The sequence below is a fragment of the Raphanus sativus genome, chromosome 2 (assembly GCF_000801105.2).
Source record: "Raphanus sativus cultivar WK10039 chromosome 2, ASM80110v3, whole genome shotgun sequence".
Lineage (NCBI taxonomy): Eukaryota > Viridiplantae > Streptophyta > Magnoliopsida > Brassicales > Brassicaceae > Raphanus > Raphanus sativus.
In genome coordinates, this window is record NC_079512.1 from 21182922 (window position 1) to 21205333 (window position 22412).

The following is a 22412-nucleotide window of genomic DNA, read 5'->3' on the forward strand; positions in this document are numbered from 1 at the left end:
ATAACATACTCCATCCCTTTCAAATTAGTTTCGTTTTAGAATTAAATTTTGTTTTATTTTAATTTTTGTTTTCTGTTTCGATTGCATTTGTTTACTATTTCATAATAAGTGTTACCGGAAGTTTTGCACATATATTAAAAATCATCTAAAAGCTCTATTTTTACCATTTGTTCACACACGAAATAATTTTTTCCTATTAGTTAATGCATTAAAATAATTGGGGATAAAAACTGAAATTTTATTTAAAATTTGCACAGAAGATAAAAACCGATATTCTTTATGAAACAAAAATAAAATCTTAGAACAATATTCTTTGCAAAACGGAGGGAGTAGTTTTTTGAGTTGTGTTTTTACACCCTCTTAGCTCACAAATTAACATTGTCAAGTAAAATAATATATTCTCTCCGTATCATTTTAAATGGTGTTTAATGAAAAAAAATTCTTGTAAAATAATAGATATTTCACTATTCTTAATAAAATTTAATAGCATTTGAATTTTGTGACCAAAATAATATTTATTTTTTATTGGTTAATGTAATTTGTATAAAAGTTTGTACTTTTTTAATCTACTTAAAACCTTAAAACCCAATTATATTGATATAGAGGGAGTATTAGTTATGAGTAAAATATAAATTTAATAAGTTCTTAAAAATTTTGTGAAAAGATCTATAAAAGTGAAAAAGGAAGGAGTATACAATATTGTTTAAGAAGTCCCGTGACGTGCAATATTAGTTATGTACTCTCCCTACTACTTATAAATTAACAGTTTGAATTGCACGGCACATGGTTTTTTGCGACTATATATGCAGTATGCACTATGGACACATCCACATGTATATGAATATCACAGACATGTAGCCCAGCCATAGGTGAAACCGTCCTTATATACGCCTCGTTGACTTTGATTTTGAAATCGTGAGTTGAATGTTGCTTATTGAAACTTTCCTTTAATATTGTGGGTATTCGAAGACCAAAATACATATAAGTTTTTATATGAAAGCGTTTCAATTAATCAAATATATGTGAGTCTGTGATGTTAATATTTACTCTGGAACACGATGAGAAGTATTGACATTTCTTTCTTTTTGAAGCCGTCTTATGTTTTACGAATTAATAACTTCATCAAGAAAACGCCTTAGGTCTTACTATAGTGTTTTGTGATATTTTCGCGGTCATGGTCAAATGATGAGATAATTCGACTGCTAACGCCTTGATCTTCCAAAAAAAGAAAACATTTTATTATTGTTTTCCAGTTCGTGGATAAAATGTTCAACAGGTTATTTGTATGGAGACTCGTAAACAAACGCTGGACCCGATTTCCATCCAAAGATATATATTTGAATAATTTTATATTTCATTTGCTTACAATGTATATAAGTTTAGTTACTATACATACTTTTAGAATACTATGTTTTATTATATTAAATATATGAAAACATATTCTTTTCACTAACTTAGTATTATTTTTTAAAAAGTTAGGACCCTTGCATAAAGCAGAGAATGATTCCTATTAAAATAAAATGTTTATAAAAATGTGCTTAGGTTGAGCGGGACGAGCTTCTGTATGTGTTTTTTTGTAAGGTCAAAGTCTTCTTACATTATTATCATCGGACAAAAACAAAAACTAAGTCTAAGTGGTCTTTTTCTTTTCGAAAGAAAGCAAGTCGGTCGGCTCTAGGGTGTATATTCCAAATCACTAGGGGCCTTGGAGAATAACCAGACGTACATTTTTAAAATGCTTGGGGTTTTTGGTTTTATCCCTTGTCGGTAAAAGCAATTTCATTCGGTATAGAACCTCAAATAAGTTTCTCATATAGTTAGAACAACCCAATGATGGGTTCTCATCATTGAGTTTTCAATATATATGCATTTTGACAATCTAACAGTGAAAAGCTTAGATTTAGCATATGGAGTATATATTATTAGAGCATCTCCAATATAAAATTCTATTTTTTTTTAAAAATAGAGTAAAAGTAATTATGGAGTGAAAATGTTTTAGCCTATTTCATTTTCTATTCCATAGTAGAGTAATGAACAAACAAAAAAGTATTCTATTTATAGAATAAAATTCATTGTGGAGTAAAAAATAGAGTGGATATTGGAACATGTGTAACTTCATAATCAATTTTATTCCAGTTTGAAAGAAAAATATACATTGAAACCTCTATAAATTAATAATGTTAGGACTATACCAAAACTATAACTTTTTATTAATTTATAGAGATTATTAATTTATCGAGATACTAATTGAACCAAAAATCAATTTGGGACTATGAAATTATATTAATTTATAAAAATATTAATTTATAGATTATTAATTTATAGATGTTATACTGTAGTAAGGTTGGAGATGCATGCTCATAAATGTTAAATCGAAGGGTTTTTAATCATCAAATGTATTTTTACCTCTAAATTTGTATTTGTTGACAAAAAAGGTTTTGAGTATTTATGAATATTTAAATTTCGAAGACTAGAGAGTAGAGACATGTCTTGCGATATTTTCTTTTTGGGATATTTGCTTAGTTATATTCCCTTTATTGTAAATTTTTAAATGCTTTCAGATTAATTTTTTTGTACATGTGTTCTCAACCCAGGTGCTGTGTTAAGCATAATTAATTAAAAATGGTGAAAAATGAATTAGTAGTCGTATCAAGGCAGTTTAGTATCTTTGAACTTTTGAAACCTATGGACCTTTTTCATTTATATGGCGGCATGAGTCGCATGACGCAAAGTCGCAAATTAACATACAACAGGGAACCTTCCTCACAGATCTCCGTTTCCCAAAAGCCAAAATAGTGGATAAATCATCTAACTAACTGACATATTGTATTGTAGAAAGCTAATTAACACTTACAAACATACTCCACTTGTTTAATTTTCATTAGATCTTTACAGAAAATAATAGCATACGTACAAATAAATGAAAACTGTCAAAACGTAATAAAAGTATCAATATATGACAGACGGACCAACATGAATGTGATACAATCCGCATCGCATAAGATAGTGAAATGCTATTTTGTCTAAAAAAATATATCATTACTCGAAAGTTCCAAACCTTTTCAAAAACTTTTGAGTACAAGTTCAACTACTAGCCCAAAACAACTACTCCATTTGACACGGTTGGTTTATAAAGCTATTTATCCAATATTCATGTTACGATTCAGAAAACTCTATGCATTTGTATTTGGCTATTTGCAACCTTCCTTTGGTGCACAACCGTGCATTCGGTGCATCCAATTACTAGAAAATTACAGCTAACTACGTGTTTTCATGCACCATATGAAGTAATAAGTTTTTATATTTAAATTATATTCAAAAAATAAAATTATGGATATTTTAGATTTTACTATTTTCTTACTAATGTTTTAATATAATTTTTAATTTAATTAAACAAAAATCAAGATAATATAACATCTTTATTTATCTAAAATTATATTTAAGAAATATATTTTTTTTAATTATAATTTTAGATAGATTTCATTTCTTTCTTTTGGTTAATATATATTAAATCAATTTATTAAAAGTTTCTCTAAAAGTCATATTAAAAAGTATTATTATCAATAAATAAAATCAAATAGAATTCCTAAAATTTAAAATTTATAAATAAAGGAAACAAATTGTATTACTATTAAAATTTTATATTTTTAAAAACAAACTGTATAAAATCATAAAAATTACTAGAAATTTATTTTTCTTTACCGTGCATCTGGTGCATCCAATTACTAGAAAATTGCAGCTAATAGTAGTACATAATTTTTTGCGTAAAACTACAATCAACACTCTGTCGCATCTAAAATTTGAAACGGTAACTTGAGAAAAAATCACAGTTGCAGATGAACAAGGCAACTTGGTTCAGAAGTCTGACTTTAAACAATGTCATGTCGTATTTGACGTAACCGCGTTTGACTAATGAACATTTCTCCTCCACACAACTATATGTACACATTCACATACACATACGCTAGGTATATCTATACAAATAGTATTTTATAACATATTTTATATACATATTCCTCTATATATACCCTCTATCTGCTTTACTTGGATTACAAACAACAAACCAGAAGTTTATTTTATTCTGTTGAGTATACCAAACAGAGTTTCAAGAATGGGGAAGCACTTGTTCGGGACATCTCCTCCTCCGGAGAAACAACCAGCTCACCAATCCCTCGCCGAGTTATCTCTACAAGAGTGTACGAGCAACATCGACACCGTCATATCCAAATGGACTTCTTCTTCCCACGAGTTCCTCTTTTCCACCAACAGCCGTCGCGAAGCAGAGGAGTTCGTTGAAGCAGTTAAACATCTGCAGAGCACCATGCACCGTCTGGTTACCGTCAACGCCTCCTCGGAGAAGCTCGTGTACGCTCATAATCTGATGAAGTCGGCGATGAAGCTTCTCGAATCAGAGTTTCGCCGTGTGTTGAACTCGAACCGTGACTACCTCGACCCCGAAAGCGTCTCCGTACGGTCGTCTCACAGATCGTCGAGACTCAGCACTTCCACCACGACTAGCGTCTCAGACTCCGAAGACGAAATCTCCTACGAAGAAAACCACCACCCCGACGATCATAGATTCTCCGGAGGAGACTCCGACGCAATGGACGATCTGAAAACAATCGCGGACTGTATGATCTCCACGGGATACGCCAAGGAGTGCGTCAAAGTTTACAAAACCGTGAGAAGATCAATAGTGGAGGAGACGCTGAGGACCTTAGCCGTGGAGAGACTCACTCTCCACCAGGTTCAGAAGATGGACTGGGAGACTCTCGAGTCCAAGATCAGGTCGTGGCTTCGAGCCGCGAAGCTAGCGGTCCGGTCCCTCTTTTTCGGCGAGAGGCTTCTCGCCGACCACGTGTTCTCCTCCTCCCTTAACATAGTCGAATCCTCCTTCACGGACATCACGCAAGAAGGAGCTCTAACGCTCTTCGCCTTCCCGGAAAACGCAGCGAAGATAAAGAAACTATCGCCGGAGAAAATGTTCCGGTTTCTTGACATGTACGAAACCCTAGCGAACCTTTACGTAGAGATCGAAACGATCTTCTACTTCGACTCGGCCGCAGCCGTCAGGTCTCAGGTGATCACCTCGCTGGCGAGACTAGGCGACGCCGCGAGGACGATGATGACGGCGTTCGAGACGGCGATTCAGAAAGAAACGTCTCGAACGCCGGTCGCCGGGGGAGGCGTTCATCCACTCACACGTTACGTCATGAACTACCTCTCCTTCCTCGCCGACTACGGCGAGTCCATCGCCGTAATCTTCGAGAACTGGCAGGTGACCGCGCCGTCCGGAGACGACGCTGATCCGGAGGAGCTCTGCTCGTCGTCTCCGGCGTCCGCGCGGATCGCGTGGGTGATTCTTCTCACGCTGTGCAAAATCGACGGGAAAGCTCAGCCGTACAAGGACGTCGCTCTGTCTTACCTCTTCCTCGCTAACAATCTCCAATACGTCGTCGTAAAGGTCAGGACGTCTAGCGTGAAGCACCTCCTAGGAGAGGATTGGGTGGTGAGGCACGAGGGGAAGGTGAAGCAGTACGCGGAGAAGTTCGAGAGGCTCGCGTGGGGGAAAGTGCTGACGCCTTTGCCGGAATATAGGGAGGAGGATATCACGCCGGAGGTGGCTGAGGAGTTGTTCGCGAGGTTCGACGACGAGTTCGAGGTGGCGTACCGGAAACAGATTTCGTGGGTGGTACCCGACCCGAAACTTAGGGATCATATCAAAGTCTCGTTGAGTGATAAACTGATGCTGGTTTGCAACGAGTTATGCGAGATAAACCGGTTCGGTTCGGGAGGAGATGGGTTTAATGTCAGATATGCCCCTGAAGATATAGGAAATTACTTGTCGGATCTTTACTTTGGAAGCAGAGGGTCAGGGTCAGGGAGTGTCTCGACAAAAGGTTCCGGTTCTGGAACCGGTTCGTCGAGTACCGGTAAATCTCGGGGTTGACGTGTACATATGTATGTTAAACTGTTACTGGTTGAATTCTCCGTTTTATCATATAGTGATCCTTTTTGTTTTTTGGATTTTTGTGTTTATAAGCGACAAAATAAATCCGATGATTATTTCCGACGCTTGGAGATTTAATAAGCACAAAGACGAGTTATAAGTAGCTATCACTCATCACTCATTGCTAGTTGTAATTTGATATTGTGTTCCTAGTCTTTTGACTAATTGTGATTTGGTAGTGTATATAACTCCAAGTTGGTTATTAATACGAGTTCACATGGTTACGAGACAATGCAGGTAGAAGAATATTAAATACGAATTGAATGGCAGATTGCTTACCGAATAAGCACGAAGCATTCATTTAATTTGTAAGTCGTAACGAGACAGAGAGGTTGAGAACGATCACGAATCTTATCATACTACTCATTAATGTTTTTCATTAGACGACTTGGTATACGCAACCTCACGTTGTAATTTCGTAGAAACGTCAAAGACATCTAAGGTCCGCTTATATAAATTCAAAGATATAACTCCTCTTGTTATATTTAAACCAAGTTTTAGTCGATAGAAAAATACTTGTATGTCTGGTTTACATAAGAAAATCCTAATCTTGTCATCCTAGTCTCTTTTGTTAGTAAATTTGTAAAGATATTTTTGCTCATGCGATATAGATCAAGTTTGTATTCTCAAGGCCAATTGACTACTTAAAGTTTGACCACAAATTTTAAGTAGTCAATTTAGATTCGGATCGCGAGATTTGCATTTCTCTCACACAATGTAGCCCAAAACAATCATTCTATCTCGGCATATAAAGCTGAAATTATGAAGTCCAAATGATTTACCATCCATTTAATCACTAAGACTCTATTCTGAATTACTAACGGTCACACGATCATTCCATAAAACATGACAAGTTGAAATTTAGGGAATTTAAAAGAGACCGTCTCAAAAAATTCGTTTGAAGGATCATTGAAATCCTCCTCCTCTTTAAAGTTTGCTTTCTTTCAATATTTTGATTCAAGAGAAGGCAGGCTGCAAAATTTTTTCTTTTTTAAATGTTAGATTCGGGTTAATTATGGACTTCTAACTTAAAATTAATTGTTAATTAGTGAATTGGTCATAATCCTTTATATATTAGTTAATGTCTCTTAAAATTCTCGATGTGAGATGTAATATCCCTAATACCCCTCCTCGAGATGATGGTTCTTATCAACCAGAAATCTCGGAACTTTAAAACAGTTATACTCGGTCGAACGAGTTAATTACGATCTATATACTCGGTCGGGAAAGGTTAATACTAATTAGGGGTTTAGAGTATTTAGGATCTGGGCTCTGATACCATGTTAGACACGGGTTAATTATGAGCTTCCAACTTAAAACTAATTGGTAATTAGTGGATTTGTCCTAACCCTTTATATATTAGTTAATGTCCTTTAGAATTTCCGATGTGAGATGTAATATTCCTAATAAAAAAAAGAAGCAGACTGCAAAATTTGACAGAAAAAAAAAAGTATTTTTCCATCAATTTTTTAATCGTCTCTCGCCTACCAAATAATCTGCGGGAAGATGTGCAGTTGTGGTTCTAAAAGAACCATCTCTTTGTCCGAAGACCCATGTTTTGATTTATAGACGTTTTAAGTTTAAACAAACGTCAAAGATATTTAAGGCTCGCATGAGGTTTCAACATCAAATAAGATTTCAAATTCTTACGCGTTCGTCTTGATTTGATTTTATCAGAGTAAGCTTCGAATATTGTATGCTTATATAAACATTCACTTATTCATTACAATAGTCTTATTATGATTTATAAATAAAGAAAGAAAGACCACACGAACTTTTGTACGCAAACACACGTTTTATTCCACACACTCCAAATCATCAATTTTCATTATCACGATTCACGAACAATGGCTTAGCCTGAGATATCAATAGACTTGACTTCAGGCTTCTTCTCAGGCGCTTTTGGTACCATAACCGTGAGCACACCATTCTCCATTGTCGCCTTCACTTTTTCCATTTCGCATTCTCAGGCAACTTAAACCTCCTCATAAACTTCCCACTTGCTCTCTCCACACGGTGCCACTTGTCGTTCTTCTCTTCGTTCTCCTTGCTCCTCTCTCCGCTTATCTGAAGTACGTTCTTGTCTTCAACCTCTACCTTCACTTCCTCTTTCTTCAGCCCCGGCAAGTCCGCTTTGAACACGTGTGCCTCTGGTGTCTCCTTCCAGTCCACTCTAGCGTTTGTAAATGCTGCCATGTCACGAGCGGAGGAAGGCGTGAAGAGTCCTTCAAATGGATCCCATGCATCTAGCGAGAACGGATCAAAAGCGTTTGATCTTCGTCCTCCGAAAAGGCTTGGAACTAGAGACATTGTTGTTTTCTCGAGTGACTTAACTTCGCTTTGATTCTTGATTTCTTGTTGCTTTGATCTGATTTTGAGATCATAGAAGGGGTCCATATATATAACGTAGTTGGGGATGAAGAGAGAACGTTCTTCCAGTTTCTTGAACTAGAAAGTGCTCTTTTTCTAAAACCTTCGTATCTAGTCTAAAAGTGACCGGATTTTTCTTGGCATTTCAAGAAGTTTCGTTTGTTGAAACAAGACGACGTGCATTCCTCAGCTAGACAGTTAAACGACGTGCCGTTTTTTGCATAATGAAGATTGCCTTCTTTGATAAAGGGCCATCTTGCTTAAGATCCTGATTAAGAATATATCGGCATACTTGACACCATAAATAGAACATACAATATACCACAACTCAGCCACGTTTGGTTTACACAAACACCAATTTACTAAACAAGTATACTGAAATATTTGATTCGGCTATTGCGACCAAAAATCAAGTTATTTACTCGTTCTTGTCATGCCTGGTCACCAGACCGTCTAAATATCATTTATTTTTTATTTTTTTTTTTTTTGTTCAAAGTCTAAATATCATTTATTAAAAACAGAAAATAAGAAGTAAATTAACTTTAGTTACCTTTTATGGCAGAAATTTGAGGTCAAATTTTGAAAATTGTGAAAGATTGTTTGGTTACTTAACAATGGAGCTTGCATGCATGAAAAGAGAGAAGAAAAAAGCTTTACATTGTAAAGATGCTAATAATTGAACAAACCTACTTGAAGTCAATGCTGCACCAAGCTTGGTCTCTTCTCCATGTGCTCATACTGGACAACAAAATGTTCCTGCAAATAAACACATCCCCAAAGATACACAACTAAGTACACTGGAAACTCAAAGTTCCAAGAAACGTATATATTCCTGCAAATAATATTTGATTTACCTTTCTGACTGTTTTGAAGGAGTTTGGATCTAGGCACTCGTATGTTCCTCTTTCATATACAGCTGTTCTGACCAAAGGTTCCCCAACTCTGAAGAACCATAATTTGTGTTCCTTATGGTAAAACCAACCTCTTTCGTAACTGCATAATATCAATCAAACTCATCAGCCTGAGTAAACAGACAAAGAAAGATTATGGAAGGGAGAAAACATACAGTTCATCTGCTGCGTATAGTTGTGCTTCGTCTTTTGGCATACTGAAACAAAATTTAGAGCAAAGTAAATTTGTCAAATTGGGCAGGGATGATCTACGGTTTGGCAAATGAGATGTTGAATGATGATCTCTTAACATACCTGTAAAATGTGTAAAACAATAACTCGAAGGAGAACCTTCTGAAACTTGCTCGCTGCAACCAACAGAAATGATTAACTCATATGTTTAAAAAAAAAATCGAGAAAGTGGAAAACAGAATGCATACTTGGTGCTAGTCACAAGATCACAAGGAAACTTACAGTTAGAGGCGGAGGTGGCGTTGCGTAGTAACAATTTGGCACTGTGAACTCGACCTCTGTCTTTGCAGGTTCATTAGTCCAAGGGGAAGCAAATGTCTTGTAGAGTTTTCCAGTTGAATTCAAATCCAATCCTAGCGTTGTTAAGTCGATGCCGAGAGCAAGAGAGGTTAAATCAGGTTTGGTCCCGTTTAGTACGTCTAACAAGCCAAGCAAACAGAAAGGATCTGCTTCCGACTTAATCTCAGAATCTCTAAATTGGTTGATGGATGACATTTGTTGCACAGGGAACTGGGATTGATTTTGTTGCTGCTGATACTGCTGAATAAGCTGATCATAACCGTTACTGGAAACTGAATTGGGCGAGTTTAGAGGTCTCAAGCCAAGACCTTGTAGCCCACCAGATGAAGTATGTGGTGGCTGTTGCTGTGTACGATGTGATGGATATGTTCCCCCTAAGTTGAAACCACCAGATCTAGGTATCTGCAAATTTGCAATACCAGCATAAACGACCCCATCAAATAACCATACCAACAGCAAAAAGTGGTAAAACATTTTCCTAATTTCAAAACTGTCTAAAACTTACAGAAAAGTTTTGAGAGTGCATCATTGACATAGCACTGTCATGGAGTTGTTCTTTCTGATGCAAATCCATAGGATAATCAGAACTACCACCTGCAAAAATCTACTACGCTTGTGAATGGTCCAGCAGGTTTAGCTTATAACATTCAGAAACAAATATGCCGGGAACATTTTATGATCTTTCTGATGCAATACACTACAATATGAAAGCAGAAAATAAATGTATGAACCTCCACTGAAGACGATAATAAACCAGCACCTTTATATCCAGGGAGAGCCGGAAAGTCTTCATTTTGGATGCTGAACTCTTGATGTTGTTGGACAATTGGGACTCCTAAACCTTGTTTCCTCAAAGAGCCTAGAAAGCCCACCACAAGAGTATGAGAGAACAAGACATGAAATGGGAATATGTTTTTTTATATATTAAGTATGCGAATTTCAATAGATCTTCAGACAGATTGACTACCCAGTTGTCCTTGAGTGCCACTAGCAGAACCAGGACGACTTGTCAGCTGGGGGAAATCGTTATTGATGTCAAAAAGAGAACTGTCGTTAGAGTGATCACTGAGCATCATATTGTTAACATGGTTCTGCGAAAGTTGGCCGCCACCAGCATGGTAGGAGTTCCCCAGCATAGACATGACCTGAGATCCTGTACAATAAAATTTACAATCATATTTGAACTGATATATCTACATATAGCACTTGCTAGCTTATTGCATGTTTCAAAAGTAAGATTTTAAAGTGCAAAGTAATCAGGCTCGTCTTACAAACTCTATACAAAGTATGTAAGCTGAAAACAAAATATGCTTCCTCATATGAGTCTGGAAAAGTATAGATCATGATAGCAAAACAAGTTCAACTGCTGATATAATCCGTTCCTTAAATAACTACTTAATTTAAATTGCTACTTTGCAACTTACTTTATTTACATAATTTAAAAAGCAATTCCTAGTTACTGTACCAAAGAGCCATAATCATTAAAGTATAAGGGTGACTTCCATAGTTCCATAGAACAAGATAAAAAGGCTTAAGTATCTCGACTTAAAGCAAAAGAACCCCAAAGACCGAAACGGAAAGAAGTGGATACCTTGAGGAAGTCCTCCACCCAGCATTCGGTTTTGTCCTTGAACATTTAATCCTGATCCGCTATTAGCTGCCATATTTAGCCGTGAAGAAAGACCAGGCATAGACAATCCACCAGAGCTAATATTCCTCCCCAAGTTAACACCACCAACCATGTTTCCCATTGCATTTGTTATCCGAGGACCTGCGTTCCCCAACAGCTGGGACATTCCAATATTTGAAACACTATTCCTGCTACTGAGTCCAGCAGATGTGGAGAGAATCCCAGTAAGAGAACCACCAACTCCATTTGCGTTACTACTATATCCAGGGTTGCCAACATTAATACCCCCTCTATTTGGTATTCCAGAGTGCCCGTGTGAGTTACCATGAGACAGCTAAAAACAACCATCGTATAATATAAGACAAAGATCAAGAACGAAGAGCAGTTGTTTTCACATAATGTCAAGCCACATGCACCTGAGCGAGAGCAACAGGTAGGTTATTTGAAGAAAATCTTCCGCTAGAAAAACTCCCGTTCGCTTGTTGTACACCGGGAGATGGTAGACTATTCAGACTCGAGTTTCTTGACGAAAGTGTACCTTGCATGTTCCCGACATTATAGCTCCCATGAAGATTATGTAGTCCCTGAAGACTTCCTGCAATGAAGAAAGAATAATGGTGAAGCTATGTAAGTTCATAACAGAGCAAACTAATAAAAAAAAAAGTGTCAAGATAAGTATCACACCCACCACCAGAATGATGAAAACCGGGAGAGGGTGCACCAGATTGACCAGTATAGGAAGAAGCAAAAGATCTTCCCGAACCATCCGGTAAATTGGAAGCCGAACCATTGAGAGATGACTGCAGAAGCAACAACACAAGTATTGACATAAGGAGAGAAGATTTCCACATAATTAAGCAAATGATATCTTTAAAAGACATGACATAGTTAGACGATTACATGAAGGTTTGACATTGCACGAGCTGACAATGACGCGAGATAAAAATAATTTCGGTGACAAGACTCGAACCAACCGCCTACAAATCTGAAAGACACACACGAAATTAATAGCCTGATAAAGGAGAAAACTCAACAAAATTCACAACCAGAATAAACTAACAGAGGAAAACAATACTCAGCTTAAAATCTTAATAGCTATGATGAATTCAATTCACTGTATAACTAGAACATCGGCTATATACAAGTACATCAGCAGCCATCAAATAGATTTATCAGACTTGAGGAGGATCCAAAATCAGACTTGAGGAGGATCCAAAATCAAAGTCAATCAACGCAAAAACGTAAATTCAGCTTGGCAGTAATCAATAGCAGACTGAGAAACAACCAGGCCTTTGAATTCAACTAGCGCGATGTGATTTCAATAGCAGCGAAATTGAACTACGAAAAAACCCTAGAATCGCGAGTATCTCTGCTCACACTCACAGTACAAAGGAGAAGAGTGCTTACGGAGGAGGAAGGAGGGAAAGCACTGGCCAATTCGTAAGCCTTGGAGTTAGATCAAGAGAGGATTGAGAGAATCCGAAGGAGATTTTGTGGTGTTTCGTGCAGATTCGGTTTGATTGGGAAAGGCGGGGCGGAGATTTTAGATTTTGGGTGTTGAGAGATTTGTGCCCTAAATCGAAAACGGATATAGGAAGGGAGATGGAGCTTTGATTTACAAAATGGGATCCAAATGATAAAAATAATATATTTTCTGGTCTGAATGATTGGACAGTCGGATGACATGTGGGGCCCACAAAAGCCTCTAAACGAACAAGAGGGTTTCCGTGGAAAAAAGCTTTAGTTGCCAATCTATGTTTGGGCCCAGTCGAACAGGCCCAATAACTTTTGGTTGTTCAGAATCTCTAAAAGTTCTTTGGACTTAACCTGCTGAATGGACTATGAAATTGACGGAAGGAAGGACAGCTTGAGCAGATCATGAATCAGTCTTTACGGGGTAAGACTAAGGTCATACGTTCATACTGATTCGATCAGGAATTTCTGTGGAACAGAGGAGGATTAGCTTACTGTGGAGTCGATTGGCCATCAATGGAAGATGTCTTGTGGAATCTTGAGTATGCTTTGCAACAGTCATAGATTGTGATCAAGATGATAACAGCGCGAACATTATTGGCCAATTACGTTTACGGTTCTGTGATCACAACAACGACGATGACACCAGCATCAACGTCGGTGTAGTAGTCAGAGATGGACGATTAGAAGAACATGTCATATGTTTCCATGAGTAAAGTTGTGACCAGTCTCAAGTGGGGGAAAAAAAACTAAAGAGATTAGTACTAACTAAAACCAGAACTTAGAACCGTTGTTCTTCTTAGGCTTTTGTCTGCACATGATTGACGTTTAGACATGAATTTCAATTCAATGACAAATAAAAAGAAAGTCCAGATTCATAAACTCGAACAGCTTCATAGATAAAATGCGTAATTACATTACATGTAACGAAACGCTACCGCAACACACAAAGACCGTAACCAAACAGAATTAAAAACGCAAATAACACGATTTGATTAGAAATTTCCAGAACAACACCTAAAAGAAACCCAGAAACGCAAACGCGAATCTCAAAAGACCCTCAACCGCCAAATCCGTAAAGCGTCCTCCCTTGCCTCTTCAACGCATAGACGACATCCATGGCCGTCACAGTCTTCCTCCTAGCGTGCTCGGTGTAGGTCACGGCGTCACGGATGACGTTCTCCAAAAAGATCTTGAGGACTCCACGTGTCTCCTCGTAGATCAGACCACTGATACGCTTGACTCCACCTCTACGAGCCAACCTCCGAATAGCAGGCTTGGTGATTCCCTGGATGTTGTCTCTCAGAACCTTCCTGTGACGCTTGGCTCCTCCTTTGCCCAAACCCTTTCCTCCCTTTCCACGACCCGACATTTTTTTTCCTTTGAGAAAATAAAGAAGATTCTCAGTTGTAGTTTATTTGGAGATGTGAATGTGAAATTGATTTTATAGGGAAGACGGTGAACCTTGTGATCTGAGCAATTAGATCGCATAGTAGATCTAACGGCTGAGATATCGATCCGTGTATACAGTTAATACATGTATGAACCGTCGATGTGTTTTAATCAACGGTGTACATCATCGATCCGCGTGCTGCCTGTGTTAGCCAATAAGAATCATTTTTTGGTTTTTACATGAGGCGCCACGAATTTGGGTAATGTAGCGCCAATTTTTTGTTTTTGTAATATTTTCGAGCTCGTTAACTCAATTTTTGCGCCAAATGAATTATTTGAAACTTTTTCATCGCATGCGTTCGTAAAAACAACTAATAATACACAATATTATTATAACGTATTTAACTATAATGTAAATGTTTTCAACTGTAATGTATTTAACTATTATAAACAATATTCATTTTTTATCAATAACTTTTTTACACTTGATTAAAGATGAGCATTCGGATATCATTTGATTATGTTCGGATCTTTGCGATCCAGTTCGTTTTGGATCTTTGCGGGTTCAGTTTAGATTCTAATAAATCATTTATATTGTTAAATTATACTTTTAATTTCTAAAAATATAAAAATAAAATAATATATAACATATAAAATGGAATATTTTTTGCCAAAATACATAAACTTAACATCAAAATTGATTTAGCTTAAATACTTGAATAAAAATCAATATACATTTTAAGTATTTTGAGTATTGTTTGCCTATTTTAAACATGTATTTTATTTTTATATATTTTCAAGTATTTTGGACAACTTAACTTATATATATTCTTTTAGATATTAAATTTAAAAATAATTAATATATTTAAATATATAAATCTGGTTCAAGTATACTTAGACACCCAAAATATTTCGGTTTTCGGATCGGATTCGGATCCGGTTCTCTAAATACTAAAATTTTGAACCAGTTTGGATATCTAACCAGTTTTGGTTAAAGTTCAGTATTACTTTCAGATTGAATTTGGTTCGATTTTTTGGATTCGGATTTTGTCCAACCGTGTATTTTTATTGTAACAAAATTCTAAATGAAAGTGATGATGATTCATATTTATTTTGGGTATGCAAAAATTTTTAAATAAAAACAAAGTCTACTATGTACGTGATCTATTTACTTAATCATTAAAAATTATTCTAGGCTCATTTAAGTAAATGATGGAATCGACTAAAAACCGTTATTGTTTCAAGTTGTCAAATTTCAAATTATTATTTGTCAGTGTTGTGACGAAGAAAAAAATTATTGTGCAATTATGGATCTTACACTTGCTGAAGTAATCAATTTTCTTAATTTATATATATATATATATATATATGGGATTAGAATAATTACATAAATTTGAAGAACAAATTTATAAAATTTTCATGATCATTTATATCTTATTATAACAAACAAATTCATTCATTGGTCACAAAATTTTCAAAATGGTATTTTTAACATTTTTGGTAATTTATACTCATTTTGAAAAAAATCAAAACATAACATATAAGAAAAAATCTAAATTTTTTATATAGTTGATGTAATTGTTTAATTTCTTTTGATAATATAAAATTAAACAAAAAATGAGAGAGGATACAAATTTTTATCAAATATTTATTATTCATAATAATTAATTATCATATATATGTTAACCATATTAGGTAATTCTGTAGCTTTTATTTAAGGAAAATTAAGAATATTCTTTATACATTAATAATCAATTAATTAGTTTAATAAAAATTATATTATATATTTAGAAGGACTAACCTATTTTTTAAAGATTCTAATAATCATTTTCGTGATGACACGTGGCTACAAAAAAATGTTGCAATGTTCTATAATTAATATATAGGAGACTAGATTTTGATCCGCACGCCCGTGCGGGTGTATATTTTTATAAAATATATCGTATTTTGTGTCAATGTTAGAATTGCACAAAAAAATCCGAATCTAAAAAATCGAACCGATCCAGATCCAAAAAAATTACAAAACCCGAACCGAAATTGATTAAATATCAAAATTTTGGTATTTAGAGAACTGAAACCGAATCGGATCCGAACCAAAATATTTCAGATACATGAATGTATTCCAAATAGATTTATATACTTTTTTTTTCTTCCAAAGAAAACAGATTTATATACTTATATATATTATTTTAGACTTAATGTATATAAAAACATCTAGAATATACGTGGTACTTATAAGTTGGTTTAAATAATTGAAATATATATAAATAATCAAATGTAAATATCTAAAAATAGGTAAAGTATATTCAAATCACTAAAAATACTTAACATAATTATTGATTCTCTATCCAAATATTTAAATTAAATCAATTTATATGTTAAGTTCAGGTATTCTGATATATTTTATTCAAATTTATATGTAATTTATTATTTTGTTTATATATTTAAAGTATATAATAAATTTAAATGGGTTATCTGAGCCTGAACAAACCCGCAAAGATCTGATATCGAATCCGAACCAAAATTTAGAAACATCCGAATGGGACTGAACTCTTTGACCCCGAAAACCCCAAATCCAAACATACCTAAACCGAACCCGAATGAGTACCCGAACGCCCACCCCTAATTCACAATCTATTTTTCCTTTAAAAACACATCAAACATATAATTAATAGTATTTTATACGTACTATCATATAAATAATCACATATATTGAAAACATTTTTTAATAATGGTTATTGGAAAATATTTTAGTAAAAAATAATATTTTGAATATATGTATATTTTAAATCAATTTTGATATAAATCAATTTTAAATTATTATTTTGGTTTGAAATATGTATATAAAGTTTAAATTTTATTTTATGATTATTTTAGACAAATGATATTTTTAGATAATTAGATTAGCTCATTTTCGTATATTTTAAAATTGACACAGATATATAGTTTCTCATAATATAATAGATTTACAATTTTTTTAATAACATAAATTCATTCTTTTCTTAATATAGTACTATCTATGTTTCCAAAAAATATTATATCTTTTTATATTTGCTATTCATGTTTCCAAATAAACCTATTTTTTACTGATATTCATATTACAAACAAACCTATTTTTAAAACGGTTATCCAAGTTTTCAAACAAACATCTTATTAAAATTGTTATCTATGTTTCCAAATAAACCTAATTTATACTTTAATTTAAATAATATAGATTAAAATAGTGAATATCTATATATTGTTATAAAATCACTGTTTATAATAAAGACTATAGATGTAGTGGAATCAGCCGATAAGATCATTAATAGCCAACAATTTAATCAATGATTTATTTTTCACGTAACAAAAATACATTGTTATTTAACATTAGCAAAATGATTTTCCATATTTAGTTATTGTTAGAGATTGTGCATATCTACTCAGATTTTGTTTTGAAATTTAAGGTAACTAACATTTATTAAGATATTCCATTAATTATACTTAATTTCTGATTTTATTAAAAAAAATAGTTAGTATCAATGGCACAAGTTGGTAAATATTAAGAAGAATTAAGAGTGGATTTTTATTTGTACTTCACTTTTAATAAAATACTAGATCTTGATCCGTGCGTCCGCACGGGTACTAATTTTTTATTTTTATTTTTATTTATACTAAATGATGTATTTATAATATTTGATCGTTTTACATTGACAAAGCTAGAGGTTTATATTTGGATACTCACTCGAATTTGATTAAAATCTATTCGGATTTGAGTTTTTTGAGTTTAAAGATTCCAGCTGTATTCGGTTGTTTATAAATTTTGGTCCCGGTTTGATTCGGATCTTTACAGGTTTGGATAATCCGTTTAAATTATTTTTAAATTTTCAAAATTTATATATACTCTATATTTACCTAAATCTAAAAATAAAAATAATATAACATATAAATTTGAATAATATAAATCCGTTTGGATATTTATCCAGTTTAGGTTCAAATTTGGTGATACTTTCTCGTTTAGATTTGTTAAATGAAGAGTTGATATTATAATTTCCATTAATTGTTTGTCCAATAAAAAAGTATTTTTTGAAACTGATAAAAATATATATTTTTGACATTGATTTAATGGAAAAGTAAATGAAATATATTTAAATCAAATTTAATTTAGGAAAACAAATTAATATTTACCGAATATATAACATGTACTTTTGCTTAATATATTGGAAAATGATTTAGTGAACAATGAGAATATGGAAGGCTACTCTTAGAATATTTGGTTAAAAAAGATTCTTACAATCATGTTTAAAAAATATCAGTTTAGATATTTGGTAAGATTCCATAATCTTAATTTAGAAATATAATTAAATGATAAAAAATCTAGTGGCATAGACTTGTAATTATTTAGAAAAACTAAGGGTTAAAGAGGATTTGTACTTCACTTTTAATAGATTAGATACTAGATCTTGATCCGTGCGTCCGCACGGGTACTAATTTTTTATTTTAATTTTTTATTTATACTAAATGATGTATTTATAATATTTGATCGTTTTACATTGACAAAGCTAGAGGTTTATATTTGGATACTCACTCGAATTTGATTAAAATCTATTCGGATTTGAGTTTTTTGAGTTTAAAGATTCCAGCTGTATTCGGTTGTTTATAAATTTTGGTCCCGGTTTGATTCGGATCTTTACAGGTTTGGATAATCCGTTTAAATTATTTTTAAATTTTCAAAATTTATATATACTATATATTTACCTAAATCTAAAAATAAAAATAATATAACATATAAATTTGAATAATATAAATCCGTTTGGATATTTATCCAGTTTAGGTTCAAATTTGGTGATACTTTCTCGTTTAGATTTGTTAAATGAAGAGTTGATATTATAATTTCCATTAATTGTTTGTCCAATAAAAAAGTATTTTTTGAAACTGATAAAAATATATATTTTTGACATTGATTTAATGGAAAAGTAAATGAAATATATTTAAATCAAATTTAATTTAGGAAAACAAATTAATATTTACCGAATATATAACATGTACTTTTGCTTAATATATTGGAAAATGATTTAGTGAACAATGAGAATATGGAAGGCTACTCTTAGAATATTTGGTTAAAAAAGATTCTTACAATCATGTTTAAAAAATATCAGTTTAGATATTTGGTAAGATTCCATAATCTTAATTTTGAAATATAATTAAATGATAAAAAATCTAGTGGCATAGACTTGTAATTATTTAGAAAAACTAAGGGTTAAAGAGGATTTGTACTTCACTTTTAATAGATTAGATTAATAGATTAGATAGATGTTACATCCAAAGCATATACTCGGTCCTTATTAAACTAGTTATCTACCCTATGTGGATTGTGACTTTGTCAGTGATTTAGCTTTTCTTTGAGTACCTATTATAAATTGATGAGGATGTTAGAGCATGGTTATCATCTAATCATAATAATTTCATTCTGTCAAGGTAGATGATATTCATTTCTTTATAACATAAACATCATCGAGTTTTTGTATATTAACTGAAAACGAGATTCAAACATTTTTATTTCTTTTATTTAGATCAATTTGTTACAAAGAACATCCTTCAATTCAATCAGTTTAGTAATTATTTTATTTTTTACATATTTTAAAAAAAAAACAATACGCACACAAAACACAAACAGAGGTTATTGTCCTTGTGATACGTGTGGCACACACTATCTTGCTCTGGGAATCATACCACTATCAAAGGTCATGCTCACTTCAGTTGAGCTCAGTGAATCCATTCTTCGGCTCATATTTCTCCTCGAGTTTTCAGATACAAGACACTCTTTTAGTTCAATAACAACATGAGACATGGTTGGTCGTTTTGCTGAAGTTGGATCCACGCACGACATTGCCAGCTCAAGAGCTCTCCAGGCAGAGCGAGAATCATAATCCCCGTGAAGATTTGGATCCATGATCTTTGCAATATTCCCTCCGTTGAGCTCAGACCCAACCCATTGTGTTATGTGAGAATTTATGCGGTTTCGATCAATCACTGGTTGGTTGGTGATTATTTCCAGTAACACAATGCCGAAACTGTAAACGTCACTTTTCTCACCCAACCGGCCTGTATGGTAATACCTACAAGGCAAGAAAATGGTATACTTCTCAAGCATCGGAGACGGAAACAGATTATAACACATTATAATGTTAATAATCATGTACTTACTCAGGATCGAGGTAACCAGGAGTACCAGCAACCACCGTAGAAACATGAGATTCACCTCCAACCGGAAATGACCTAGAGAGCCCAAAATCAGCCAGTTTGGCCTTGTAGTGCTCGTCCAACAATATGTTTGTAGTTTTGACATCTCTGTGTACCATTGGTGGTGTGCATCCAATGTGTAAGTACTCCAAACCTATTTTACGGATTCATTTATATTATATGATAATTGCAAAACCAACTGAGTTAATTATAGTTCTATGGTTTAACTTAGTACAAACCTAGTGCTGCTTCCACAGCTATTCTTAGCCGAATACCCCAATTTACTACAGATCTGCCTCCTTTTCCTGTGTATTAGATCATTAGATCCTCTCAAGGTTTTATGAACTTATGATGAATGTAATTAATTCAATACACAAACTTACCCGATAGATGTTGTCTTAAGTCTCCGTTAGGTATAAACTCATAGATGAGGGCCAAATTGTCTCGTTCATCGCAATATCCAACGAGGCTTACCAAATTTGTATGGTGAACTCTCAGTAGAAGATCAACCTATAATTAACCAAACAAGAAGTGTATAACATTTGTGATGGATTGAAACATTATAATAGTTGGAGAGATTGTACGACAAATACCTCTGCTTTGAACTCTTTATAGCCTTGAGTTGATGATTGAGATAGTAGCTTAACAGCTACCTGTTCACCATTGACAGTACCGTGACAGACAACACCAAATCCTCCTTCCCCTACAACTCTTTCGAAATTGTTTGTCATTTTTATAACCTCTGAGTAAGTGAACCTTCTCTTCTTCGTCTCGATTGATGGCTCAGGTGAGTTAGCATTTGTTACATTCACAGTAGGCCTACTTGGTGGCCGGCGAACAACTGTTTGATCAGAACGTAGCGGTCAGGTTAAAAACAGTTTCATGAGATTTTATGGATTTGGCATATCTTTGAAAATTACCTTCAACAGTCGGCTGCTTTTTCTTTCTGAGAACAAGATAAAGAACCAATGCGGCAATAAGGATAGATACAGAACCAACAGATGCAACAATTGGCACTAAAAGGGTCTTTTTATGTGTTTGTTCAGGTGAACCAGATGAGGGAAAAAGCCTTGGATTTCCTTCAAGACTACAAGAAAACAAATGTTGTTTCAACACATCAAATGTACAAAGAAAAGTTCACAAAGAGCAAAAGGAAGTTTCTTACGATAACTGGATTCCTTTCCTTTGTAAAGACTGAGGAATTGAACCATTGAGATCATTCCCGCTTAAGTTTCTGCATAAAAAGAGCAATGAACAAGATCCCAAGTGGAATTGAAAAGCATCATAAAATAAGTTTTGATACAGATACATAACATTAACATGCTCTGATGTGGAATTTGAAAGACATCAGAAAGCATGTCTGAGAAAAACTTACATCACCAACAATTGTTTCATGTTGCCTAGAAACTCAGGCACTTCTCCGGTCAAGCTATTATTTGAAAGATCCCTAAAGTTTGTAGGAGGGAATATAATATGAAATTAGATCAGATTTTTTGCACACATATAACTAGTGTTGCCTTCGAATGGACATTCTTACAGTTTTTCTAGTAGAGTAAGGTTTTGAATGGCAGCTGCTATGTTTCCAGTTAAACCACTTGAAGACAGGTTTCTGGTGACAAAAAAACATATACAAAGTGTTAATGACTATAATAATTATCAGAGATTGAAGAATAAATGTGTGTGAATGTGTGCTAGTGAACTTATGACTTACAAAGAAGTGATTCTCGGTGGTGTGGAGATATCCACGTGGCTGCAGTTTAAAGCGTCCCACATAAGCTGTAAAGGGACACATGGATCGCCTTGCCAGTTGATTCTACTCAATCCATAAGTGGCTTCAATGTTTCTAATAGCAACCACTGACATAAATATTTTCAAG

The 22412-nt window shown here is 34.0% G+C and overlaps 5 protein-coding genes and 1 non-coding gene across 8 annotated transcripts; 2 read left to right on the top strand and 4 right to left on the bottom strand.

The window, feature by feature from the left end:
* The first annotated feature begins 3900 nt into the window (after positions 1-3900).
* Positions 3901-6001, top strand: LOC108827869 (exocyst complex component EXO70H1). Its single transcript, XM_018601374.2, has one exon. The coding sequence runs from the start codon at positions 4112-4114 to the stop codon at positions 5948-5950; it is 1839 nt and encodes a 612-aa protein (XP_018456876.1). The 5' UTR covers positions 3901-4111; the 3' UTR covers positions 5951-6001.
* A 1688-nt stretch (positions 6002-7689) lies between these two features.
* Positions 7690-8760, bottom strand: LOC108843098 (18.1 kDa class I heat shock protein). Its single transcript, XM_018616192.2, is given in 2 exon segments — positions 7690-7966; positions 7969-8760. Coding segments are annotated over 2 exon segments (543 nt in total). The 5' UTR covers positions 8408-8760; the 3' UTR covers positions 7690-7862.
* A 127-nt stretch (positions 8761-8887) lies between these two features.
* Positions 8888-13066, bottom strand: LOC108843097 (probable NOT transcription complex subunit VIP2). 3 transcript variants are annotated; one of them, XM_018616189.2, is made up of 13 exons: positions 12860-13066; positions 12353-12437; positions 12141-12252; positions 11869-12047; positions 11414-11786; positions 10790-10975; positions 10583-10681; positions 10328-10416; positions 9745-10224; positions 9586-9638; positions 9447-9488; positions 9235-9373; positions 8888-9136 (listed from the first exon to the last, which is right to left on the bottom strand). In XM_018616189.2, the coding sequence occupies exons 2-13, from the start codon at positions 12365-12367 to the stop codon at positions 9077-9079; spliced, it is 1827 nt and encodes a 608-aa protein (XP_018471691.2). In that variant the 5' UTR covers positions 12368-12437; positions 12860-13066; the 3' UTR covers positions 8888-9076. The 3 variants fall into 3 exon arrangements, with proteins under 3 accessions (XP_018471691.2, XP_018471690.2, XP_018471692.2); XM_018616188.2 differs by having other exon boundaries at positions 10328-10426; positions 10554-10681; XM_018616190.2 differs by lacking the exon at positions 12353-12437 and having other exon boundaries at positions 10328-10426; positions 10554-10681.
* Positions 12144-12224, top strand: LOC130508897 (small nucleolar RNA snoR35). Its single transcript, XR_008943081.1, has one exon. It is a non-coding gene; the product is annotated as a small nucleolar RNA snoR35 (small nucleolar RNA).
* A 733-nt stretch (positions 13067-13799) lies between the features above and the next one.
* LOC108822137 (histone H4) lies at positions 13800-14353 on the bottom strand. Its single transcript, XM_018595167.2, has one exon. The coding sequence runs from the start codon at positions 14295-14297 to the stop codon at positions 13986-13988; it is 312 nt and encodes a 103-aa protein (XP_018450669.1). The 5' UTR covers positions 14298-14353; the 3' UTR covers positions 13800-13985.
* Positions 14354-19831: 5478 nt separating this feature from the next.
* Positions 19832-22399, bottom strand: LOC108839959 (probable LRR receptor-like serine/threonine-protein kinase At5g59680). Its single transcript, XM_018612748.2, has 10 exons — positions 22248-22399; positions 22074-22145; positions 21912-21983; positions 21702-21770; positions 21457-21623; positions 21130-21377; positions 20920-21046; positions 20776-20841; positions 20501-20690; positions 19832-20412 (listed from the first exon to the last, which is right to left on the bottom strand). Exons 1-10 carry the CDS (start codon positions 22397-22399, stop codon positions 20004-20006), a joined length of 1572 nt encoding a protein of 523 aa, XP_018468250.2. The 3' UTR covers positions 19832-20003.
* Positions 22400-22412: the final 13 nt, after the last annotated feature.